Source organism: Agelaius phoeniceus, chromosome 2, assembly GCF_051311805.1.
Source record: "Agelaius phoeniceus isolate bAgePho1 chromosome 2, bAgePho1.hap1, whole genome shotgun sequence".
Lineage (NCBI taxonomy): Eukaryota > Metazoa > Chordata > Aves > Passeriformes > Icteridae > Agelaius > Agelaius phoeniceus.
The window spans coordinates 31,124,049-31,151,574 of record NC_135266.1 but is presented as its reverse complement, the minus strand read 5'-3'; the positions used below and the strand labels follow the sequence as shown (position 1 = coordinate 31,151,574).

General features: G+C 43.4%; 1 protein-coding gene across 2 annotated transcripts in view; it reads right to left on the bottom strand.

The window, feature by feature from the left end:
- Positions 1–25,861, bottom strand: part of AFF3 (ALF transcription elongation factor 3) — a 329,101-nt gene extending 303,240 nt beyond the window's left edge. For both annotated transcript variants that reach the window (XM_077173416.1, XM_077173417.1), the window contains exon 1: positions 25,537–25,861. In XM_077173416.1, coding sequence (XP_077029531.1) covers positions 25,537–25,589 — 53 coding nt within the window. In that variant the 5' untranslated portion in view covers positions 25,590–25,861. The remainder of the gene's footprint in view (positions 1–25,536) is intronic.
- Between the last annotated feature and the right edge of the window lie 1,665 nt (positions 25,862–27,526).

The following is a 27,526-nucleotide window of genomic DNA, read 5'->3' as shown; positions in this document are numbered from 1 at the left end:
TAAACTGTTTTGCTTTAAACATAAATATTTATATTAATTAATTCAATTAACCTAAATAATAGCTTCCACACATGGCAGCTATAGCTAATATATGAATTTCAGGATTTCTGATGGCCACATCCACAGCTACCATCAGCCAACTGGTCTAATTCCATGGAAGTCAATGTAGCTCTACCAATTTACTCCATTTTGTGTCTGGCCTGTAACTCCCCACTAAGTGAACTGAAATACAATATACTGCACATCATCAGAAACACAAAAGGGAAAAACAAAAAAAAAAACCCATTCTATTTATCTTGCAGTTCACAAATAAGGTAAGTATTTCCCACCCCACTTTCATCGCAAAATTCTGAAACTGCAACTAAGGGGTTTTTATTTTTAAATTTAGATACCTGTAAACAGGTTTAGAGGCCAGACAGATGGGTTTGGCAATCCCAGAGAGAGAAAGGATGAAAAAACTTTAAAAGTGCAATTATTAAATATTCATGCCACTGGCATTCTGTATCTTCAGTGAAGTTCTTGCTCTATATATGGAATGAAATCTATGGTTAAGCACATGAATCTACCAGCTATCAGTTTTGAAAGAGTTCATTTTAATGTGGAGGGGAAAAAACCCTAGCTTACTAAATATGCATTAAAATATTTGGAGAAAATAGGGAAAGAATACATTTCTGCATGTTCCTTGGCCTTTAAAAAATGACACATCAATTTTCTTTTAAAAACATTCTTATTGTTCAAACACCTGAAGAAAAAACAGCACATTACCTTCCATCATATTTTCAAATTCTAAGGTGATTTTATTAACTCCTTTTTATTGCAGAGTTTAAATATTCTAATTGGCACACAGCACACTTTCTGTCACTAGATATCCATTAGTCTTTAATGGGTTTGAAATGGTCTCCAGTACTACAGAGCTACTGCAGTCCCATTTGCAACGATGCAAGGCAAGTGGGGCATAAAACCACAATGGTTAATGCCACTGCAAGCAGAAAAACACCCAACTTCTTCCAGTTCCTCCAGTGGGTATCCTCAGGAGGGTTTTGGCAGTGTCCACAAGTACTGATGGCCAAAACAAGGTGAGAGGAGAGGAGAGGAGAGGAGAGGAGAGGAGAGGAGAGGAGAGGAGAGGAGAGGAGAGGAGAGGAGAGGAGAGGAGAGGAGAGGAGAGGAGAGGAGAGGAGAGGAGAGGAGAGGAGAGGAGAGGAGAGGAGAGGAGAGGAGAGGAGAGGAGAGGAGAGGAGAGGAGAGGAGAGGAGAGGAGAGGAGAGGAGAGGAGAGGAGAGGAGAGGAGAGGAGAGGAGAGGAGAGGAGAGGAGAGGAGAGGAGAGGAGAGGATATACATGTTTGCTGCTGCCCAGTGTGTGTGCTGGGGCTTCCTTCCACTCCATGACCAGCATGCCCACCGTAGCTGCTGCCCACATGGGATGCTCACCCAACACGTATGGGCACTGATAGCCTGATACACCTATTCAAGCAAAAATGAGAACTGGGCAGCTTTGTTACTGTGAATGAGAAAGCCCTTCCCACTGTCTCACTGTAGCTGTGTAAATGAAAAGAAAAAGGAAATCCGAGTTCCATATGATAATTTTAAATTTAATTCGTTACCATGCAAGAGGTTTTAAACATCCCATGTTTTATCATGCTTAGGAAATATCAATACAAGCCTACAGAAATCTGGAAATCTGTCTGCCACTAGATAAATAATTCCTCTGCCTCCACTCCTAAGTGCAAAGGCCACATGAAGATTCATTCCCTCTTTCCCTCTCCCCCTACCCAGCTTTTCAGGACTATTCAATGTGAAGGAATTATCATGTTCCTCAGCAGCCTTCTTTACTGAGTCAAAATAACTGATGCCATACATTTAATCACAGAATCCTTTTTTTATCCTTTAATTATGAAGTGATGCCTGTCCAAATCAAAGCAGCATTGCTTGCAAATATTTTCAGGCACAAAGGAAGAAGCAAAGCCAGAAGCTAAGCAATTTGGTAAGAAGGAAGGTGAAAATATCGTGAACCTAAGGAACATCCTGTATTTCTGAGTTACAAGTGATGAGACAGTTTTTATTTGGGTGGTTTTACACAATAAATTTTAAAGAGTAGTTGCTTAAGTACATCTAAAGGTTAAACCTTCAAGCAGCTAATCTGTATGTGAGAACAAGTAACTGTCAAATACTTAACCTTTTACAGATTAAAACTGTCTGCGTAACAGATGTGAAATCATCATTGTTGTAATTGTCATAAGTAGATATCTGAGCATTTTCTGGAGATAAGATCTCTTTTTTCTGAGCAGTAATTTTATGCCTTGGGTCACTTGTGTGTTCATGGCTGTGATAAAACCACTGCTTTCCATAAGAAGTCATATGCCAGGACTTTATAACAGTGCACTCGTTCCCAGCACCACAGTTATTGGTTGTAACGAGCAGTTTTAAATTACTATAAAATGAACTCGCAGGGTGGCTGGAAATGTTTTATTGTTCAGTTGCTGGAAGTGGTTGTATGAGTGAACTTTCACAATAGTATGGCCAGGGCATAGGAGAAGAAAATGCTTCAATTTCTGATATGCTTCAAATGTTAATATACAATATTGCTACTTGACAACACTGGGTAGAAACACACGCAGTCACTTGAATATGCCTAGAATACCATTACATTATGTTGATCAGTTATAAGTATTATGGCTATAAGAGAAAAATGTTTCTAGTATAAGTGAGCATGGAAATGGAATTTTTCCCGTATGTTGCTTATATATAGCAGGGAAAACTAGCTTGACACCCTTCAGCTACTCTGTGTGAACATATGTTCTTACATGGGTCTGTGTTCAGGCCCACATCCTGTAACTAGACCAGGCATTTTCATTTTCAGTCAGAGCAAAAGGTAATCATTAGACTGCCCAGCAACCCAGTCACTTACAAGCCCAGGATGTGACACTCAGCCATGCAGGGTTTGAGGGCACAGACTCAGCTTGGCTCTCACTGTGCTGCTCAATATGCTTTGGGAAAGGTGGCCTGCATCAGACTGAGGTCCAGGTTTCACCCTTCTCTTCTCTTCAGCTTTCTGTAGGTTTTTTATCATTTTAGCTGTAAATACCAGAGATCAGGATGCTTCTGGTTCAAGATGCTGCACTAGGTCCAGCACAGGGACAGTGACTGCCCTTCACAGACTCCAGCTGCCTCCCACACCATCTTTCCTGAAAGACCTAAATTACCCCATAAGGAAATTTCCTGCAAGTTCATTTTTTGGGCTCTGTGCCAGATATTCAACCTGCACTTTTTTCCCTCCATCTAACAGTAAATATGGTTTTGAAACAAGAACAATTTTTTTTCCAAACCCATGTTTGTTTCACAAATTGACATGTACTGCATGGTCAACAAGGTTTCCTTGGAAAGCAAAGCAAATCTAGACTGTGGTGTCTCCCTGCCATCTAGTCCCTCTTCCACAGCTGTTACTTTGAACCTGCTAATTGATTTCAGCCAAATCTGACAGAAGTTTCCAAGAAGTCCTACTGAAATCAGCAGCAGTTTAGTTACTAGCAGTGCTAATAACTTGGTCCTTATCCATACCAGCTCATGGTAGCTGGTTGTCCATCAGCCCACAAGCCCTGCTGAGTGCAAGCACAGCTCTGAAACTGCCACAGACCTGCTCCCTCCCTGCATCACCAGAGAGGAGCACGAGGAAAGATGCCATCACTGGCAAAGAGTTTATGTAGTGGGGCTCCTGCATTACAGCACACAAAACTATGGTGTCATTTTGGTAATTCCACTGCTCAGGAAAGATTTTTCTTTTCCTCTTAATAATAATAATAATAATAATAATAATAATAATAATAATAATAATAGACTTCTATTAACTGTCAGTCAATACCCTTTTGGTATTCAAAGCCCAATCACTAAAAACAAAAATAAGGTTCTGAAGAGCAACAAAAACGCCAACAAAAGCAGACAACCTCTTGCAAAGCACAGTGCAAATGACCCCTTGCACCCCAATTTGTCAGAAAGAGAGAAGCAAAACTTGGTGAGTCACCACCATGCCTATGAGAGGTCATTTCCAGGACAGAGTGAGGCAATAGGCACTGCCCTGCACTCTGCATCAATGCAGCTCCCCTACAAGTTTATTTGTGAGCTGAACTCGAGCAGGGAATGCCAGCTGTGCCATACTGTAAAGTGGATTTGTCATGTGGATTTATCTATACTTTGTCCATTAAGTCACCCTTGGGAACGAGCACTAGTCAGAACTCTCTGATAGATGCAAAGGGTTTTATACAGATGAGAGGAAAAAAAAAAAAGGAATGCAGTGATTTCAAGAGACTGAAGGAAAAAAGAGAGGTATTATTAGCACATCGATAGGCATCTGAAATATAAATTATTTGAAAGCACATCACTTTATATATCCTGTTAATTACATGGTTAATATTATGGAATCTGACAACTCCCCACAGACACCAGGACTATTGATGAGTTCCATTTTATGTTAGAAATTTCTCTCTTCTTTCCAGAATTACCTCTTTAACCTCTTTCAGTCTAATAAATTCACATTAAAATGTGACCAGGAGTGACAACCTTGGGAGAGGACTAACCTCTCCCTCTATCATGTCATTTTAGCCTCAGTCTCAAATTGGTAGAGCACTCCCATAGCTATTAGCTCAGCTCTTCTCCTGCCTCCTGAGTAGATGAAGCAGTATGTCTAATTAATTTACAATCCTTAAGTACAAAGGTAGCTATCAGCAAAACTATATTAAAATCAAACTACCAATAAGGTAATTGTAAAATCCTAATTTTCTGGGATGTTTTCCACTAAATACCATCTTAGCTTTGAGGCTGAATGTTTTTGGAAGTTCAGCCTTACAGCTACATGAAAGTCAAACACTTCATACATTATAGTATATCTTACTCCCTACAAAAAAAAAAAAAAGGGAAAAAAAAAAAGACAGATGCTCTTTAATACAATGAAATGCAATTTAAAGCCAAGTCAATAAGATAGTAACCTCTTATCCTCAAATGAGGGCTATGCTATACATCATGGGTTAGAAGTTAAAAATGAAGAGAATGGTTCTTGCCACTCATAATTCAAAGGTTGTTGTCAAAAGCTCTCTGTTCATAGAAATGCTATTGGTTTTATTCAGCTGGCAGAAGCTGTGCAGTATTCTAAGCAGCTCAGACAGATAGCTTTTTTAGCTATTCAGTTCAGAGCCAAATTTTCCTGAACAGCATAAGGACTTGATTTTGCTAATGTATACATGTTGCACTGTACCCAGTTCCAGAAATAACCCACATCCCTGAGTGCAGGCTGGGGTCTAGGGAGGATACATGCTAACAGCCAGATTCCCTGGTTTTCTTTGCACTCAGAGAGGCCAGACACAACCAACAAAAAAAGATTGCTCCAACTAAGAAGCCCTCTGACACTAAGCCCTACTGCTGCCCAGCTCCCTACCTGCTTCTCACTGATGAGAAAATACCAAATACTGGGGGTGAGAGGCAAGGGCCCCCTGCAGCTCAGCAGCAATGGGCAAGCTCCCATATTCCTCATAAAACTCATTTTTGCTGGAACCAAAGATCTGAGGGACATGAGAAGCACCCAACCTTCTGCAGGCAGCCATCCTCTCTTCCCCCTCTTGAGCCTGCAGAGAACAGAGGTGAGGTGCAAAATCTGAAGTGCCCTTAACTCCCCTGTTTTCTCTGGTTGTCAGATGAGGGATGGTAGCCAGCAACCTGAAGGGTGTGGAGAACCTTTTCTCTTTCTCATTCCCCTGAATAAACAAACCCCTTTCTGCCGCCATGGCATTCCTGCATGGTCAGGGACAGCAGGAGAGGAGCTGAGTTCATTTGCTCTGAGAAGCTGTCAGCATCTCCCTTCAGGAGGGCAGGCTGCCAGCCTCTCAGAGCCAGCCTTGCCTCAAGCAACCCTCATTTCCCACTGTCACATTCCTGTACGCCGCCTCGTCCCTTCTCTTGACCAGCACAACCCAGTCCTAGACTTGGTCCTTTGTGGTCAAAACAGCTCAGGTAGAAGACAAAGACAGGAAGCAGAATGCTGGACCAGCCAGTGACTTCTCTAAGACAGCCCAGAAGTGTTGCAAAGGCACAGCTGAAGCCTTAGGTGTGAAATCTGGTACTGTTTGCTTGGTGTTGTTTGGTGTCAGTGGCCCTAAGCAGTGAGCAACTGTAGCAGGAACAGATAGAAATGTTCCTGCTGACAGGAACAGAACAGGATGCTTATTTGTCCCATTTTCTCTCTGGAGGGAAATTATCTGCTACTGCTAATGCTGAAATCTGTGCATCATGCTTGTGTCTGCACCAGGTTGAGCATGAGAGAAGTTGCCAATTACAGGTAGAGGCTATCTTGAAAATTTGGATAGAAGCTGCTCATTTTGGCTGTTCTACCTTATAGTAGTACTTCTTACTCTTAAACTCACAGAATTTGGTACAGGTATTACATTAGCTATATTTTAAATCTATACAAGCAAATTCAGTTAAATAACTGCTTGTATGTGTGCAATTTTCCTCATATCAATGCCAGCATCCTGCAGACTGTAGAGCAGGCTACTCAGTTTAAATCCTCATGCATTTTGCTTGCTCACATAGAGGTATGGCCATAGTTAATGATATTCTTTTAGAAATCTGACCTGCTGTTGCCTGGGAATTATTATACATCTCACGAGAAAATGCTGGATAGAGGATAAATCCTGCATGAGAGCATGAGGACACACATGCCTTTACCCTTATGTACTGCACATGCCTTTTCCCCAGGCACATACCTGGCAGGTGCAATCCAGACCTTCATTTGTCACTCAGACATCAGTAATGGGCTCTCCAGAAATACTCTAAATAGATTAGATTAGATTAGAATTATCTTCTGTCTTTTTAGACCATCTTGGAATTAACAAAAAAAAAAAAAAAAAGGATATCTTTTCCAGGCAAACATGCTTTCTCTGAAAAAATGAAAGATAGGACAAATGTTCCCATCTCCTCTGAAATAACATTTACCACCTCTTGCTAGAGAGAAGCAGCTGGCTTCAGTTAATTTGGTGGGATAACAATAAATTTAATAAATGTAATGACATTAAAATCTAAACCTTCTTCTAAAATACTTGGGTACAGGGATGAGCTGCACAGCTGCATGCAGAGTTTGGTACCCAGCTCTCAAAATGGATCTCAGTGTGCTGCACTGGGTGCCAAAGCTCCCCACAGGGAAAATGGGGAGAATGCAGCATCAAAGAGCCAGTTCTTATCATCCAGAGGCTACACTGGGAAGCAAACCTTATGCTGGCCAAAGGAAAATGTCAAAGAGAACTTTCAGGTTTGCTGTGATTAGACTTCCCAGTGGAAGCAGAGCTCACAGCTTGAGTGTCACCTATGTGCCCTCTTGGGTATTTAGGTCAGACAAGGGGGGCATACCTCCCTTTGAAAAGAAAACCAAAGGACACAGCCAAACACTCTGTTTTGCTAACACTCCAGTGGTTAAAGCAGCAGCATAAGGAGATGGGAAGCTCAGATCCAAGCATCTCTCCAGCATGAGTTTCACATCCAGAGATTCAGTCTCAAGGAACATGTGCTGCTTACTAGGTCAAAGGCTACTTCTGGATTACCTTCAAAGCCCTTCACCACACTCCCTGGAGCCTGATCTGGGATGGAGGGATCATGGGGCCAGAAGTAAAGTGGATGAAACATTCAGCTGGAACAGGGGAGTCCTGACTTCCCCGGGTGGTATCATCCCAAAGATGCAATAATGTGTGACACGCAAGCAGCACAGGCAGCCTGTGGCCATAGCACATCTTGGACCTCTCCAGGCCCTCATGCACTGGGCTAATGAGCCTGCTAATCCCCAAATTGCCTCTAGGTATCTGTAGTAGCAAAGCTGGAGCTAAGTCTAAATGTTCTTCTGCCAGAAAACATCATCTTGGGTGCCCAGTTCAGCTGTGTGGGGTTTCTGGGTCATGGGGTTTGCTATGTTAATTCTGATAAAAATGAGCACATAAACCCCTATGCAGCACCTTCCCTAAAAGTGGTAAAACTCAAGTAAGGATCTGCTTCAGCAACACATCATCAGCTAAATTAATCTCCTGGCATAAACTTGCACTGCCTGGTTCACTGAACAAAATCAAAATCCAGTCTCCAAATAAGCCAGAGGAATTTCTGGCTGGTGTTGCAATTGCTAGGCCCATTAAATAACAGATAAAATCAAAGTGATTTTCAGTGGTTTGGATACATAGGGCACTAGAATGTTAGTCCTGCATTCAGCTTGCAACATAGGTATATCTGCAGCCCACTAACAAGCACCCTTTGTGGATTACTCCTGTACTTTGACCTTCCAGAACAGCCTAGTTTTGATTTCCACTGAAGACCTAAGGTCCTTCTGTGCTCCCTTAGCCTGTACTCCTCATAAGCAGTGTCTCTTGCCTGAACTGACTGAATTTCTCAGTATTCACACACCTTAGATTACAGACTGCAGGTTTAGATGCATCACTGTCTGAAATACTGTACAACAAGCAATCAGCTGACATTCTATCATACTCAGGAAACACAGTCTCACAAATAAGCCTGGCTCACCTCTCTCTTTTTAAGCCTGTAAGGTGCCCATGCCCACAAAGACAGAGTTCATCTGGCTCACATCCTCTGGGAAGGTTTGGGCACACATACACAGCACAGCAGGGCAGAGATCCTCAAGCTAACAGAGACCAGAGGAGGGCTTTCACATACAGCACCATGCAGCCCTATAGCTTTGCTCTAGAAGCAGCATAGATGTACTGGCATGATGCTGAGCCCAAAATAGTTACTCTTTTCTCCTGAAGAAAAGCAACCATGGACAAAGCTGACCAACTCAGATGTTTTTCTCTATGAACACAGCAGAACTTTTACAGATCTGCAGATGTGATGTTCAATGCAACTGGTGCCAAGCATCACACAGCATTACCTCAGGTAAATACTAGCCCACTGTTAATAATAATAATAGTGCAATTTGGTTTTATCATCATCCAGTATACTTTTGCAGTATCTTTCAATTTATATGGTCCATATCAACTGTACGATAATTGAGTGTTAATTTTTACACCCTTTCCCTGAAGTATCTGTTCTGCTCTTCTGTGTCCTTGCAATGATTTTTTTTATACCTGAGATTCTCTTCAGATTTTCTTCTTCAAGCTCCTGCTGCTACCTCTCTATCTACAGTATTGCTGAATGTGTCATATCCAGGCTCTACCTCATCCTCTCCTTAACTATCCACAGTTATATTTAAAGATCTTCTTCTATGTGTTGTCAGTATTATAAGAAGGTCAATTTCTGTTCACTTGAGTAAAAAATGTAACTGATGCTACTTTTCTGGTGTTAAAAATGTGTATCACAGACTAAGAAAAGCATCAAGTGTACTCTTTTCCTATCTGTAAAAAACTGATATTACAGGTACCAAAAACTTGACCTGAACATGTCCCTTATTTGGCTGCGTTACTTTTGCCTGATTGCTGAGCAAACCTTTTCAAACCTAAATCTTCTCAATTACATCATATTCATGAATGTGTCACACCTCACTGTGTCATTGTGCCAGAGACTCATTAAAGATCTGCTCAGAGCTTCCTTCCTAATTTATATTTCTTCTATGAGTTGCTTTGATTTGAGAAATCTCTTTTGCAAAAGGAAAGACGTCCATTGTTTGGAGTCTAAAAGGAAATGTAGGTGTTTAATTGGTGGATGTGGTTTTCATTATACTTTCTCTCTCCACCACAAACCCACTTCATTGCTGTGACAGGTCTGTTGGCAGCCTGCTGTATCAGACTGGGGGTAGCTGACTTGATAAGCATGTCACCCAGATGAAGAAAAACACAAATTCCCTCCAACTTTGCTCAGAATTTCTAATCAGCTTAAAGGCAGTGTCCTAAATTGCCACAGAAAACCACCATGAGAAAGTCCAAGGGAGACACAACACGGTAACTCAGTAGGGTCTAGCAGTATTTTACATGCTTTCTAGTTTATTGAAATCAAGTCAGCTTCTTTGCCCTGGATATAGTCCTTATTTAAACACAAGTGCAGTGACATACAGTCCAGAAAAGTCCCCGGCTTCATTTCTAAGCAGATAGATTTCATCTATCATGATGGTAAAGAAGGCTCATTTCCTACAGAACATAAAGAAGAAGATGCTTTCATTTTTACAAAATCAGTCACCTACTCTCATAGCACTGAGGTCCTTTCCCTCATTTCCCAAATGATGGCAGAAGTGGGGATGAAGGAACTACCAATCTGGTCACTGTTACAATTCTCTGCTGCCATTTCTCAATGGGGCTCATTACCTCTACCACTCAGACCAAAATAAAATCAAACCCTAGTGTACACACTTGGGGTTTCCAATAACCAAGTGGTAAGGAAGCATTTTCAATAAATAAGTTGCATGTGGCTACCTTTTTTTACCTTACTAATGTAAAACCCAGTTGCTTCTATTACTACAGACAAATCATGCCTGTCCAGTCTGATGGCCTTCTGTGAGGGAGTTATGGCAATGGTTGACATGGGAAGATGACAGATTTCATCTATCTAGATTTCTGTAAAATCTTTGATATGGTCCCACATAACAGGCTTATCTTCATATTGGAGAGCCATGGACTGTTCAGTGGATAAGGAATTAGCTGGATGGATGCAGACAGAGAGCTGTGGTCCATGTCTCTGTGTCCAGGATGAGGTGGGTGATGAGTGGTGTCCCCCAGAGCCCTTCCTTGGGGCTGGTGTTCTTCAGTGTCTTTGTCAAAGACACCGTCAGTGGAATCGAGTGCACCCCAGCAGGTTTGCAGATGGAGTGAAGCTGAGCAGTGCAGGTGACACAACAGAAGGACAGGATGCCATGCAGAGGGATCTGGAAAAGCCTGAGAAGTGGATGCACCAGAACCTCACGATTTTCAACAAATCCAAGAGCAAGGTGCTGCACCTGGGTTAGGGCATTCCCAGACATGGGTGGATGGGGAGAAGTCATTGAGAGCAGCCCTGCAGAGGTCTTGGGGGTTATGGGGGATGAAAAGCTGTACATGAGACAGGGCTGTGTCAGCCCCAGAAGACCAATGGCATCCTCAGCTGCATCAAAAGATGAGTGGCCAGCAGGTCAGGGGAGGTAATCCTCCACCTCTATCTGCTGTCATGAGACCCCACTCAGAATACTGCATACAGCTCTGGAGTCCTCCACACGAGACATGAACCTCTTAGAGAAGGCCTGAAGGAGGGCCACAGAGAGGATCAGAGATCCTCTCCTAAGAAAATGAGTTGAGAGAGCTGGGGTTGTTTACCATGGAGAAGAGAAGGCTCCAGGGAGACCTCACCAAGGCCTTCCAGTACCTAAAGGGGGCTTATGAAAAGGAGGGAGAGGGACTTTTCAGATGGGCAGATAGTGACAGGACAAGGGACAGTAGTTTTAAACTGAAAGAAGGAGGGTTTAAATTAGATGCTAGGAAGAAATTCTTTAGCCAGAGGGTAGTGAAACACTAGAAAGGGTTGCCCAGAGGAGCTGTGGATGCTCCATCCGTGCAAGCATTCAAGGTTAGGCTGGATGGGGCCCTGAGCAACCTGGTCTTGTGAATGGCATCCCTGCTCTGGCAGGGAGGTTGAAACTAGATGATCTTTGAAGTCACTTCTGACCCAAACCACTCTATGATTCTATAATTCTATGATTTTCCAGCATGTAAATGTATTTTGTGCCAAGTTAGTTGGCCTACAGGGCAGGGAGCAATCCATGACCCATTGTGACTTGAAGCTGACCTCTTTTGAACATCCTCTGAGCTGGCAGAACAACACACAATCATAGTGTACAACTACAGGCTCCAACCTCTCCCTGCTTGGGATGCTCTGACCTCCATGCCCTCAGGAAGGTCCTCACACACTGACAGCTCTTAAACTAAAGTTCTCCTACAAAAATAAATATTTTGATGGATACTGAGAGGGTACTCAGGATGCCGATGCCTTGAAGCTGTACGAACGTTCACCTGATACACAAAAGCTTTATGTAAAGAAAATGGAGAACAGATTTGAACTTGTATGAATTTGGGTATTATTTTCAAAAATTCCTAAGTTGACAGAAAGAATACCTTTACAGGTAAGGGGTGGTTTATCTTTTCAGGCTTGTATCATGGCTTGAATGAGTACAGGCACACTGAAAAATGATGCTCAAGCTTTAGTACCCCCATATGTCCCCCTCCCCCTGGACGTGCCCTGGAAACGCTGAAATAAAAAGAGAATGTCAGCAGTTTTTGCCAGAACTCCCAGGCAAGCCAGTCACAGAGGAAACCTGACATCCAGAAGACCTGGAAAACAGCCAGTGTGTGCACAGCATGTCCATCCTGTATGCCGGCATTCAGGTGCATTGGATTTATTATGCATGTGCAGATCACCTGATTTATTGCCAGGGTTTATTACCAGGTGCAGCAAGGCCAGCAGCATGTTCAGAAAATGTTGGATTTACTGCACGTACCCAGGACATCTGTGAGCACACACAATCACCTATCCTCTTGAGACTTCCTGGGAGGAAATACAGGAACCATTCCCAAACTTCTGCATTCCCTTTGGTTCCATGCTTGTCTGCAGACAGAGACAGACTTCTGGGCTAAAGTAAATGCAGCTACCTCAGCATACTCTGAGTGTGCAGTGCTAGAAAACTTGTTTATACTTCCCAATCCTCCAGAGACAGCTGTGAGCGGATGAGGGCAAACTCACAGCGTTTCAGCAGAGCTGGCCTGCCTCTCCACCACACAGCAGATACATTAGCACCTAATGAGTTGTGATGACTTCAGCTTTAATAGATGACTTTTCTTCCGCCAACCAAATTACAGTATAAGCAAGTCTGAAATTTTATTAGTTGTTTTGGCACGTGAATTGAGTTGAGCAAAGGAAAACACTTGAGCTACGTATTTGTTCAAAAAATCAGAATTCCATTTTCTTTAAGGTTTTCAATAAGAGGTACATTTCCAAGTAATTACAGAAAGTGGGAATTAGGTATATCAGACTGGCTTCCAGGTCAATGTTCCAAGACTCAGTCTGATCCAAAGCAGCAGTACTGTAGGAGTACTCCATAGTAGTACTGTAATAGCTATATTTAGTTATTTCCCATTGGTGCCACATGTGGTCTGATGAGGTGCTGAACTGCCTTACAGAACACCCGATAGTTATCAACATTTCAGTATCAGAACTTTAACACACTGGGATTATGGGGGCTCTAAACTATAATGTGCTACTGAGACCCATCTACTGACTTTGGGCAAGGGCATTTTTCTGCTGCTATGAATGCCTTAGCTTGCACAACTGGATTTCACAGATGAGAGCCAGCTCCAGCTGAGATGCCACAGCCAACAGCATTTCCCAGGCAGGGTGCTTTGACTATGAACCTCTTTTCTTCACAGCTCTTCAGTGGTTCCCACTTTCCTCACCATGAAGGCCCTTTGTGGCCTGTTGCCATCATTATGAAAAGTCATTACCAGAAGTTATTGAAATAAGGCTTTCTAGTCTTCTCTTGACCCATTAAGGCTCTCCAAGTTTCCAACTAATCCCCCTCAGGTCATTCCTGTGCTGTCACTCATACTTGGGAGGAGTCCTCATAAACATGCCCCAAATCATTTCATTGTTCCTTTTGAGGTTCTTAAAAAAAAAGTTCTCAGTTTTCCCATCATGCTCACACTCATGGATTTGGCAGCACTGTCAGGCTGGTGGTTTGCTGCAACTGCTGTTTATTCACATTATTAATAAGACTCCAGTCTTTTCTTTCTGACCATTTTTAACTTTTATCCATAATTTACCTCAGTTTTTCACTTTGCCTATGAAGTTTTTGGCACTGTCACTGGATTTTTGTCCCCAGTCCCAACAGCTCTTCTTACAGCAAATCTGGGTCCCTATGCAGATGCAAAGTGCAATGGTAATGCTGAATAACAACAGCAACAGGCAGAAGGGTAAAATAGCACAGTAGCCACCCTACTCTGGAGCGTTCCAGCCCCTCAGTGAAGTATGGCTATAATGGAAACATGAAGAGTTTCACTATTATTTCTATTGGGGTAAATAGGGTGTTGACTCTTCTCAGAAACTTTCATTGTAGTTTAATTTCAAATCATCAGCGTTTCAGATTTAACTGCAACTTTCATTATTCAACTATTTTTCTTCCTCTTTTTAACCCTTATGATAATTTATTCCTCTTCTTTTTTTAGCTGTACATTACTCTGCTCCGTGTGTGTCATAGAACTAATTTTTCTAGTTACTTTGACAAACCTGACATCTTGCAGCTGTTACACATCTTGTGTCAATTACATCTCTAGATAAAAAGAATTCTTAAACCCTGAAGGCTGCAGATGGCTTCCTGGAGAGGGGTTAATGGGTTAACTCCAGCTTCGTAATAAAGCCTTTTGGGGGTCCCTTTTCTTGGGCTGTTCTCTTCAGTCTGCTTCTCTTATGCCCTTCTAATTTTGCAATTTCACTTACTATAACTTGCATTCCTCCCTGGTCACAAGAGAGGAGCTGAAACACCAGTGTCCATCCACCCCTGCCCCCGTCCCACCCAAAGGTGCCTGGGGGGCAAGACGAAATATCTGTCACCTGAACCTTATCTCCACATATCATGCAGGCTGCTTATGGCAGGGCACAGCTGAATGGCCACAAATCAGTGGAGTGACAACTCGAACCACCACTAATCCCTAATAAATTCTGGACTGTCCCACAGATTTGGGGATCTCCTGACAACTGGTGATGCTCTCAGCATCTGGCAAACCACTTGTGTCTAATTGGGTACCCTGAGATATTTACAATGTGCTTAATGGTTACTGAAGAGATTGATCACCCTATTCTTGATATCTATCCAAAAAGGGTATATAAAATCCTTTGATCTTGCTAAGGCAGCAAAACATGTCGACCCATCAGTTATGTAAAGGTGGTTGTTATTAATTTGAATACTGCACAGAGAGGAAAGAACAGAAGTACCATATAATGAGATATATTAAGACTACAAAAGAATTAAGTGAAGCCGTTACGTTATGAATCATGATTTTATTGTTTAGCAGTCAGCTCTTGATGTAATTCAGATAATAATGAATGGGCTAATTTCTTCCACCTTATTCAGGCAAAACTTCCATTGACTTCAAAGAGAAAGTTGTCCAAGTGAGGACTAGTGATTGCTGCATCTATCCCATTATTTGCAAATGCTTTTCTGAATACGAAGTTTTCCTTTATAATGGGCTATTGCCAATAACACTAACATTTACATAATGTAAACCTCTTACATAAGGGTCTTTCATGTTCAAAAAAGATTTTTTATTCCAATTGCAAACTGCCACATTAAAAGTTCTTCCATTAACCCAAGCATATATTAAAGTATAAAAACATACTGACTTTTTCAGCGCACTTCAACTATTTTTCCTTTTGCTCAATTTTTTAAATTTCATTTTACCATGAATTTTTTATCAGGAGAATGTGTTATGATTATGATTATATGATGATGTTTGATTATTAGCAAAGAGATGATTTATCATTGCAAATATTTCTCTTTATCACAGAAGAGTGCCAAAAAGGGGGAAATGTGCTAATCCTTGTTACTTGTTACATTTTAACAGATGCCAGGAGTATTTGAGGAAACAAATTAATATATAGTCATACATCACTATTCCTCTTATTCTATAGTTCTGTTTATAAGTTATTACCCTATAAAACTTTTCAAATTGGGACTTTCAAGTAATTCCTAAGGCAATTGGAATTACTTGAAAGCAAATGGAAAATGTGCTTAATACTCTCTGTTTAGATCAGGGCAGGACTCTTCAGGTTTTTGACAAAACCAGATATTTTTTCTCAGATTATAAAGTATGCACTTCCATCTGGAACTTATTTTGACATTGTGAATCTTAATGCCTCAGAAAAGCACACAGAACAATGGATGGGCACTACTTGATTATTTTAAATTGAAATTAATTAATTATGAAACAGCTGCAATTATCTAAATTACTTATTTCCCCTTTCAGTGAAAATGAATTTATAGGCATTTGCAAAGCATACAAAAATAAAAAAAGAGTCAAGAAAGTCTGTACGAAAGGAAGTCATGTAAAATTGTCTATGATCTGTATTTCAAGAAAGTAAATAATTAATAACTCCTAGGAAGCATATTAGGAATTGCTCATTCTACTACACAGACACATTGAGCAGCAAAATGCTTTAAATCTCAACAACAAAAACAGTACAGAACTCCATAGAATTTACCTTACCAGGTAATAATTTTTTCAGCAGAAAACAGCAAATTTTTCACTGTCACTTGAAAGAAGCTTCTCAGTCATTGAATAAAGACAGATGAGCAATGAGTGTTAAAAAAGCTACCAAGGCATCAAAAGATCTACAGTCAAGGCCATTAAAGAATAGCTAATCTGCTCTAGTTTTAATTCTTTGCTAATGGGTTTCCTTAAATGTGCTTTACATCAGCTGTAATTAGTTCAAGATACTGCTACTTATATATTTCTAAGAACAACAACAACAAAAAAGGTTTGCATTTATACCACTTGCTATGTAATCATGTTCACACAGCCACGCACCCCGGTTGGCAAGGTCTTGTGAAGTGTGAAGCCTTGAAGACTGCCATAAAGAGATCGTTTTCTTGGATCTACAAAAGCTGGTTCAGCTCCAGCAGCAAAAGCATTTATCTGTGCTTTCCTTTGTTGGGGTTATCTCAACACCATTTCACCTCAGATGTTGCAGAATCATCTGTACTAAATGGCCAGGGATACATTAACAGCTACACATTACCACAGATATTGGTAATAAGTACATTTCTGCTACCAATGCTATGGGTTTGGAACAGATTTTCATAGACACTGGCAGTTACCAAAAACCAGACCCAAACCCACCTATAATTCTTGCCCCTTTTACATTAGAGAGTGACTGGGTTCTGAATGGGATCCACTCCTTAGAAAAAGGAGACAAGAAGTCTTGGGGAAAACTTTTTAGCACCTTCCAGGACCTAAAGCAGGCTGACAGGAAAGCTGGGGAGAGTCTGATTACCAGGGCATGTAGTGATAGGGCAAGGAGGAGCAGCTTCAAACTGAAAGAGGGTGGGTTTAGATTAGGTATTAGGAAGATATTCTTTACTGTGAAGGTAAAGACACTGCGAGACACTGAAACAGGCTCCCCAGAGAAGCTATGGATGTCCTGTCCTGGAAATGTTCAAGGCCAGGTTGAATGGGACTCTGAGCAACCTGGTCCAGTGGAAAGTGTCCCTGTCCAAGGCAGGGGGTTGGCACTAAGTGATCTCTAAGGTCCCTCCCAACTCAAGCCATTTCTGTGATTCTGTGGCACACTTTGAATGGCTGAGCTCCACAAGCTGCAAACACTCTGGTGTACACAAACATGCAAGGCAATGTGGTGACACAAATTCAGATCAGTCAGGATCATGGTGGTTTTCTTGTGGGGAGCCTTAGTAAATGGACTAGCACAAAAACACCTTTTGTATTAAGAAATTCCTGACAGTCTTCAAGCCTAACCACAAATAAAGCACATTGTGACATTAATTTACTCTTTAAACTGGTGACATTTAGTTAATTCAAGGTCATCATCCTGGAGAAAATGTTACACTCTCTCTGCCAAACACAAATGAAGAAATGCATGCTTAGCTTTTATTGTTACTTTGTCCTTTAAAAACAGTTGATGACATGACAAGTCCCCTCCCTATGTCAGAAACAAAAAATATAAAAAAGTGTCCTCTGTTGGATGCATATCAATGTAATTATCTTCTCCAGAGTCTCTGTCAACTCAGTCTGTTAATTTTTTCTAGGCTAAGGTACAATCATCTACTTGCTGTTCTAAAACCAAGGAGCACAAAAACATTAAAGTTAAATCATTCTCTCTGGAAATTGACAGACCTGAGAGATGAACCCTTCTGGTCAATCACAAGTGGTCAATGACAGAAGGGATCAATTTTCTCTTGGTGCATCACTAGGATGTAGACACCATTTAGCATCAGCAGAACAAAAGCTAGCATCCCCCCAGAGGAGGTTTAGGACACCTGCCAACATCAATGCATGAGAACAGGCTCCCCAAAACCTTCACAGTGACCAAAACAAAGAATGCAAGGATAGAAACAGAGAGATGCATGGTTGCAGAGACCACTGCTGGGATGGCTTTTGAATCTGAACTCTGCAAATGCATACTTCACCAAACCTTTTTCCTTCTGATCAGTCTGTCTATCATATTTACATTTTTCTTACCACCACAGGTCATCATAATACCTGGCATCTAGACTGCACCATCATGGCAATGCACGAGCCAGGGAAGCCAAGAGTTTCTCCCTAACATCAAATCAAAAGTGATTTGTGCAGAAAGAAGTGATCACAGCTCAAAGCAATCAAAACATACTCAGTGTAAGCAGACACCACCTTCATCCTCTATTTGTACACTCCTGCCATGTAGTCAAACCAGGCTGAGCCACAAAGGACTCTTTCTCTGCTCCAAAACATGTGCAAACAACCACACAGAAAGACTGGGTTACATTAAGAAGTTGTGCAGCTTTGTCAGATACAACCCTCTTGTTTTTAGTTTTAAGTGCTTACAGTTGTGGATCATCTTTATTGAGAAAAAAAACATAGCAACAAAAAGCTTCTTAGCAAAGATTTCTGGTCCCTTCTGCATAATTTTAAGTGTTTCCTGCCTGCAGAGACCACCACTGCTGCATTGGAACTAATTTATTTTTTAAGAAAGACATAAAGGGTCTCTGAGGCTAAGTTTAAATTGCGTTCCTACTGTCATATTTCCCAAGACACATTTGTATCCAGGTCCTTGGTACATGCATTCAGGTTTAAATCTTCCTAAGAGGATAAAATGCAGTCCTCCTAAGTCACTAACACTACTTCTTGTTTGCTTAAGGTACGAGGAAAGCTGAACTATCAACTTGTAAGAGAGGAACACAAGTTATGCGTTTTTACCTTTGAAAAAATACAGAAAACGTTTAGCACAGAATATTAATAATTGTCATTATGTTCATTTAACTGTCACTACAGTTCATTCACTCTTTCTCCTAAGTATAAATTTGTAGTTACCCACAAATTATTCAGAAATTATGTAGAGTATTACCTGAATATATAGCTATAAGTATCCATTATTTCAACCACCAGCAAGTATAACCAGTGTCTTAATACTGATTTTTAAGAGACAGAAGAGTAGCCCTACTGGTAATTATGTGAATCCAATGGATTTGGCCAGAGCAGAGACCAGTGGCCTCCCTGGCAGCAGTCAGAATCCAGACCCCAGCAGCAGCACCAAAATGGGAATTCCCACTCCTCAGCAAGGCAGGGTTTATGAAGAGTTAGTTCTGTTCAAAACCAAGGAAGTTTGATTACAGCTTTCTCTTTTCCAACTTCCACTTTTTCCCTAAGAACTTGTTGTTTTTTTCCCCTGGAATTAGCCTTACAGCTAACCAACCATACAAAAAGAAAGTTTCCATAGGTTTCCTAGAAAATTCCATCCTTTTGAAATCTCATTTTCTGACAGGGCCACTTCACAGTTACAACCTGATCAGTCTGTCAGATGAGACAACATGTCACACAGAACTTAACCTCCCTGATTTCTACCTGTATGTGATGCCAGTTTCTCTTAATTTCTACAGCTTTTACTCTATTACTCCTATTATAAAAAAGTAATAACCTGACTGTAAGGTATCTCTCTTTTTATTTGTGCTTTGTCATCTCCTCGTAATAAATATAAAGCAAATGGATTAATTTGTTTTATGAAGTTAGAAACCCCTGTAATTAAACAGTTGCTTCCTTTAATGACAGTGTCATGGAGTTGAGTATGAAATTATTGCTAATATATGGATGACAAGATGTTCCCACAGCCAGTATTTGTGAATGCTGCTTGTTAATGGCCCATATTTCCTGTCCATTAGTTTTAAGAAACCTGGTATTTTCTTCAAAATATTCACAAAGAATGGGAAATGCTGCATGCATCTCATGCATGCCCTCTTCTGAACCCTTCCCCAATAACCTAGAGTAAGGGTTTCGCCTCAACTTCTGATGAATACATCCCCAGAGGAGGACAAATCTTCACGTCTGAGTGTCAGAATGAGAGCCTAAAGGGCTGTTCATCTCTTGCATCACACAATTGGACATGGGTACTCAAACAGTCCTCAGGGACACAGATGAAAGCACATCCATTGTCCTACTGGTGTAACAGAATTTTACTTATTAGACAAAAACAAATCACAAGCTTAAAAAACTAATTATTCTAAAAAAAAACCAACTAAGTACAGTGAATTAGAGATAATAGTCCAGATCCTCATCTGATGTAAACTGGCAAAGCCTCTGGACTCAGTGGAGACTCAAATGAGGAGGATGTGGTATATTACACCCAGCAAATGAGCACTCACGTGGCACAGCAGACATGTTTTTAAAATATTATTATTCAGCTGATGTTTATAAAGTATTTTGAAAAGCTTGCTCTTCTTATTACTTATAATGTTTTAGTATATACAATTTGTTCAGTGCTGTAAGAAAAAAAAAACTCAAACAATAAAAGCAGTTCCTGACCCAAAGGGCTTCCAGCCTAAAAAACAGGCATCAAGAAGAGAGAACATGCTGTGAAAGCAGGAGAAGGGAACAATCTATAGTTATTACTTGCCTATTGTTTGCTCACAACTTATAATCATCACAGAAAGAGCAAATTTTTAGATGGGATCTCAATGAGGGACAGGTGGTAACTGTGAGTTGACACTGGGAGGAAAGGAGAATAGGAAACACCACACAGAGAGAGAAATAAAGAGACAAAGATGATTTCAAGCATTATTGGTTGAAAAGGGAAAAGAAGTAAAAAGAAAAAAATAAGGAGAAAAGTCCAAGACACAGGCTGGAGTGGAGTTGCAAAGGAGATGTGAGATAAAAGAGGACACTAACTTTTTTTGTTGTTGTTGTTTTTTTTGAGAGGGAGGTACTATTGCTGAGTATTTTCTGCAAAAAGGTCAAGCTGGTCCAGCCTGTTACCATACTGAGAGAGTGACCCCTTTCACCCCAAAGTAGCTGCTTACTGTTATCTGAAAATAAACATTGTGATCTTCTACTTTGACTGAAGAAGTATGTGTAGAATTAGCTTTCTAAAACTGTCTCCAGTAAACACCATGCAACATAAGAAAAAAATCTTGCCTTACACAAATATAAAATTTAGAGACTAAAAGCCAGGCAACCTGGAATCAAGAAGTTACAAAAGGTTCATTTATAAGACTGCTGGATGTCTGACCACTTTTTGTTAATAGCAACTTCCAAACAAAACTCTCATTGACTTCAAATGGAGCAGGAACAGACCCAAAGATAGCAAATGAACTAATAATTCAGTACAAGGTCTGTAACACACACTGGGCCATCTTATACTGTGGCATTTGATATTGATCTTAGCTTGGAAGCTATACAGCTATACATTTTTTACAGGACTATCCAACCCCTACAAAACTGGTGTTAACTCAAAAGGCACAGAAGTATCAGGTAACTACCAAATAAACCAATTACATACTTGGCTTCTTTTACCTAAACAGACACTGTGTTGTTTGTGGCTAACAAACATCTTACATTCAAAATTATTTTCTTGTTTGGTACAGCACAGTAAGTGCTTTAATAGATCTGCTAATTGCTTTTAATGAATGGGGAACAACTCTGCCTACGCCTGTATCTGACATCAGCATTTGAGGAGAGCCTTCACTGACTGCTATTCACTATTGCTGTGCCCAAACCTGGAATAAGCATGGAATTAAAGACCTGGCTGAATTTTGATCTTGATTTGTTAAATAAAGCAAATAACAAAACAAATGCCTGTAATGCAGAACTAGTCTGGGCACTGTGATGAGGTCCTTTGGTCTGTTCATTTGCTGCTTTCCATCATGTATAGGATGTTTACTGATGTACAGCAGGCATATAAAACACCTCCATCTGAGATTTTCCATCTCTTTTTGTCCTGTGTAAACAAATGCAAACCTGTAACACACTGGAGAATCCACATCCTCGAGTCTGGACAAGTAAAACTACACATGTAGCACACAAATAAATGCATGGAGGAGGAAAAACAGGAGGCAGGGCTGTGGTTTGAAGTCATCAGTGCCCTGTGTTCAGGATAACTCTGTTGGTCAGCAGTAACAACACTTTGAGTTAAGTTGGGCTGATCACCCTAAAATGTTCCCAAAAAAGCTTCCCAAATGGGCACAAGTTTTGTTTATGCCACAGACTGGTATGTTTTCTTAAAATTCCTATTTGAGTTTGGGCTCAGCTTTCACTATTTGAATTATAGTAGTTTTCTGGAAAGCAGAAGTGTTATTGGCATCCATACAATCTGGAAAAACTACTGTTTAGTAGAAAATAGCTTACAATATTCTACCATTACAGTTTACTAGCTAAATACTGTCTTATAGCCACTACATGATAAAACATTACATTTTCTCTGTTACAGCAAAGAAAAAGATATAGCATGTGTTAATTGGAAAGAAAATTCATTAATAGTATAATAGCAACAATCAATGAAAATTGATTAGCATGCCCCTGTTCATTTGGAAACACCTTTTGATTTTCCAAGAACATCTCAAATAAATGAAGAAAACCCAAAAAACAAAAAGAAAAAGAAAAACAAACAAACAAACAAAAAAACCCCTCACTTTAGAACAGCACATTAATATTTAATTACCGCACTTCTAAGCAAAATGTTCACCAAATACTTCAAAAAGTGGATTTTCAGTCATAAATTAAGTGCACAAATTGCCATTATGGCCACATTCAAAAGAATAAAGGACAACATTTATTCTTGCTGCAGAGACAATTAAGTCTCTTTAAGTGTTGCTCTTTGCCATGAAGTACTTCCTATCAATGTGGTGTATTTTATTTCCCTTTTTGGCAACAACTGCACAACTTTGAAGGCATTCTCATAAGTCTTCATAGCGGAACATCACCACGTTCAAAAGCTTTGTTTTGGCCAGTTTAGTGCAGAATTCACAGCAGTTTCTTGAGAATGCCCCTGACTTGCCCCGTGGTGAGCAGGCAGGACAGCAGGAGAGCAGCAGGCAACAGCCACCCTGCCTGCAAATGGGAGAATGACCCAGGGCCCCAGGGCACTGCTGACCTTCACAACAGACTTTGGAAGCTTTCACTAAGCCAAGGTAAGCTTTATTTATTACTGTTTGTATGAGTTTTCAAAACTGACTATTCCAAACCACTTGTCAAACAGCTGCTTCGTGATAAACTTACAGCCCATGATCTTTTACTCCAAGCTAAAGCTGGTGGCAAAACCCAGTGCCCCAAAAAGGACTCAGAAACACAACAGCAACCCCCTTGCTCCCCTCACTAGGCACTGCTCTGGGTATTTGTGGGGTTCAACCCCGACAAAGGGGTGAAAGTTTAGCAGTGAATGCAGGCCTGCCACAATGCAACAACTTCTAATGTGCTTTTTGGAGACCTTTTGATGAACTCACCTTCTAAACTGCAACAGTTATAGAGGAAAACAAGTAACAAGAGCTATAAAACCACAAGATTGCAAGTAATGCAAATACAGATATTTTTAAGAAGGTAATTTAGCTGGAAAACAGTTGACGTCTTTTTGGACCCATACAGGAGTCTTATGGCAACCACAGTCATTTGAAAGTGGCTCCAAAACAGCCAAGAGTGCTAAGAAGGTTATGAGAAGAAGCAATGGCCAGACACAGCCTAGACCCCTAATGTCCCAGAGTTACATTGTTAGTTTTTCAAATCATTATTAACTCAAATAGCCGGCTCAGAGAACAGAGTAATGGACAGTCCACTTTTGCTGAAAAAGAAAATTTGCCCAAAGTTTGTCTTCATTCAAGGAGAAAGGGAAAAGCATTCAAATGTGTAAAAGTATTATTTCTCCCACTCTTGTTTAATGCAAAAACCATGTAATTTAATTGTAAAACTATGCATACAGACTGTAAACTTAAAATCAGGCCAGAGATAAATGTTATGGTTCGGATATAAACTGAATATTGGTATTTATAATTGAAACGAGGACATAACCTTAACTTGTGTCACAGGCAGAAACACTATAATTAAAAACTTTTATGGGGTAATAACTAATTTTGTATTATACGCGCTCTTTAAAGTTCCCACAGCAATGTAAAAGTTTTATTGGGCTCAATGTTATCAATGTATGCATTTATAAGCACCCACATTATGCAGCGCAAGCTGTTCTCATCATCCCGAGGTCTTTTGTGAGAAGCGGCTCAACTAACGGGACTCGCTGGTCCAGCTCCCTCTGCTACACCTGCCACCGAGGAGAAAAGCCGGCGCTGTCGAACGCGCTCCCTACTGACAGAAGCCATAGATCACCTAGCACGGCTTAAAACAAAACGCACACCGGTGTCTGATTGCCGGCAAAAGAAACCTCAGCTCGCCGCACTCCAGGGCCGGCAGTGCCGCCGCTGCTCCGCGGAGCGCCCCGCGCAGGAGCGCGCCCCGCCGGGGAAGGCGGCACGGCCCGCACGGCCCGGCCGCACGGGGCTGCGAGCGGCGGGGCTCCGGACAGTGAGGCTCCGAGCGGCGGGGCTCTGGGCAGTGAGGCTGCGGGCAGCGGGGCTCAGAGCGTCGGGGCTCCGGGCAGCGGGGCTCAGAGTATCGGGGCTCCGGGCGGCGGGGCTCAGGGCAGCGGGGCTCCCGCCACACGCGGCTCCGCACCCGCGTCCCACCGCTGGCTCCCACCGCGGCATCGCCCCGCGGGTCCCGGGGCGCTTCCCCGCACCCCGGGGGGGTCTAGGGGGAGCGGAGCGCGTCCTCCCCACCCCGCGAACCCCAGCTGGACCCGGGGCCGGCGGCGGGGAGCGGCGGCCGCCCGGGGGCAGCGTGACTCCCGCAGCAAACTCCGGGACTTGGCAGAGGCAGCAGCTTGGGGAGGGTGGTGCAGGGGGGAGGGCAGCGCTTCCCACCTCCAGCCGCTAATGACATTTCTAGAAATTGTTTCCCCTCCTCCCTGGCAGCCCCGCACCCGCCGCCGGGGCGGGCAGGGACGGGGGTGCGCAGGGGGAGGTCAAGGGCATGCAACGCGGGGGGCGCAATAAAGACGGCCCGGGAGGGACTTGCGGAGCGAAGGTGGGGGTGGAGGGGTGAAAGGGGCGTGCAGGAAGGATGGGGGATGAGTCCAACTCGAGGTACCAGAGGTGGGTGGGCACAAGGTATTATTAGAGGGGAAGGGGGTGAGCGCGGGGGGGCGAAGGGACGAGTGCAGGTGACCCCTCCAGCCAAACACCACACTCACCTCCCGGATCCACCCTGGCAGTCAGGGGAGGAGGGTACCCCTCCTTCTGCCCCTGCCGCGCCAGCAATGCTGGGAGAGCAAGTGGCAGAGGAGACACCTCTCTGGGCTGCACCCTCTGCCAATGCACCCGCTGCCCCAGTTATTGTACCCTCGAGTCAGTGCACCCCCCTTACTGCCCTCCCACTACTGCTGTACCCCAAATTTACTGCACCTCTCCCGGTAAGTGCACACCCACTCCAAATTATTGCACATGGCCCAGTTATCGCACCCCCTCCAGTTACCGCACATCCCCCGCAGCCCCCGTGTCCCCGCGCCGGGGGTGAAGCAGAGGCACCACTCACCAGAGAGAGTCCAGGTCCCACTCCTGAAGGAGAGCTAAGTCGAAGCTGTCCATGGTGAGCGATGTCAGCGCCGCCGCGCTGCAGCCACACGGCGTCCGGGGCGCATCGTAACTGCACCGCGGGCAGGGCGAGGGCGCGGAGCACCCCCGGCGCCGCCGCCGGCCGCTCTCCGCACACGCGCGGGCGGGGACGGACCCCTCGGCCGCCTTCCTCCCGCTTCCCCCTAGGAAAGAAGCAAGCACCCTGCCCCCAAAAGAAAGCACACGGTGCCACCGCTCGTGTGCGAGCGGCGCGGCTCGGCTGGGCTCGGCTCGGCCGCCGCCGCCGCGCTCCGCTCCCGCCCCGCTCCCCCGCGCCTCCTCCTCCCTCCCTCCCTCCCGCCCGCCGCCGGGAGCGCGGCCGAGGCGGCGCCCGCCCCGCGCACGCAGCGCCCGCGTCCGCGCAGCGCCCGCTCGGCGCGGGGGGCGGCACAGCCCGGCGGGCAGGGGAGCTGGAGGCAGCTTGCACCCCCGTGGGGGGTTTGGCGCGCAGAAGTTGGGTCTGGGGTGGGCTTTTTCCTCCCCTCTTCCTCTTCCTCCTCCTGGCCAGGTACCCCGGGGTGGGACACAGCATCCCGGCTCACCCGCACCTCATGCGGGGTAAGCACCACGATGTTCGGCTCAGAAACACTGGGGAGAAATTGTGGCATTTATTGTGGGATGGGGCCGGGGAGCCGGTTCTCTATGCTGGAACCAGTAGCCCGGGATGCTCCCAGGGGCTCTCTCCGCAGTCCAGGGTTTGGGCTGGGTTCAGGCCTTTTTGCACCAATTCCTCATTAGATGTGTAATAAACTGCACCTGTGCAAGTCTTCATGCCCATACAGGTCCACCTAGACCTGCACAGGCAATTAAAGGTCCCTGGATTGCACGAAGCCTTTAAAAATGAGTGATCTCTGGTTAAAAATAAAAGTACCAATCATCAGCATTTGCCACCCAAAGCGAGTAAGATGCCTTGCACTGCCATCCAGCCTGTGTGAGGCACCGGCTGTGATATCTGGCTGGCCAGGGGAGGCAGGCGCTTCTGATTTGTAGTTGCTGAATCACATTAAGAGAGGTTAACACACATTAAATACTTTCCAGAATACTGGGCTTTTCAGCTAAGCTGTGAGTAGCTGCCAGAGAAGTGCCATGTCATCGCAGACAGGGAGAAGAAATGTGCAAAATCCGTGACGAAAAGAGGGGGCTATTCATGCAACAGCACCAACGCGAATATCTGCAGAGCGATCCCACACTGGGAGATCCCTGCTCTTGGAGACCGAGCCAAGGCAGCTGGCAGCTGGCTAGGGCACCCTGACGTGCATGGCACCCTGGCAGCCCACAGCAGCGCTCAAGTATTTATGCAGGCTTCTCGCCTGCTTTTGTGACTGTATGTTATTCGTTCCTGAGTTAGCTTGATTTAATTTAGGGCTGGTAACCTTGCACAAGCTGCGGCGCAGCTTTGGCTGCAGCGTAGGCACACTCCAAGGGAAAGGTTTGAAAACCCGTTTGCACGGCTTTGAAAACAGTTTGCACGCCAGTTTCGGCGAGTCATCTCAAAGTCCCAAGCCATTCCACAGCTGCTTCTGTTCCCTTGCACAGCCAAGGTGGTGCTGCCTCCTACTGCCAGAAGTCCCCCGACCCTCGGGATGTGGCACATTTCAGCCCGGAGTGACACACGGGAGCCAGCTCCTGTAATGCCCGTCTCCTCACTTTCCCCAGGGGGGTGGAGAAGGGTGTGTCCCGGTTGGGCAGGCTTGTGGCACCCCCTGCCTACCCAGAGCAAATGAAGATGAAAATGAAAAAAAAAAATCATGCCAGTTCAGATGCCAGGCTTGGTACAGTATTAATGGATACATAAAACCACCTGAAAACAGGTTTTCTGTCAGCTGGGGTAAAGCTTACCATGACAGAAGATTGAGCCTGGAAAGCAGGTAACACTCTCAACAAATACATTACTTATGTGTGAAGGAGTG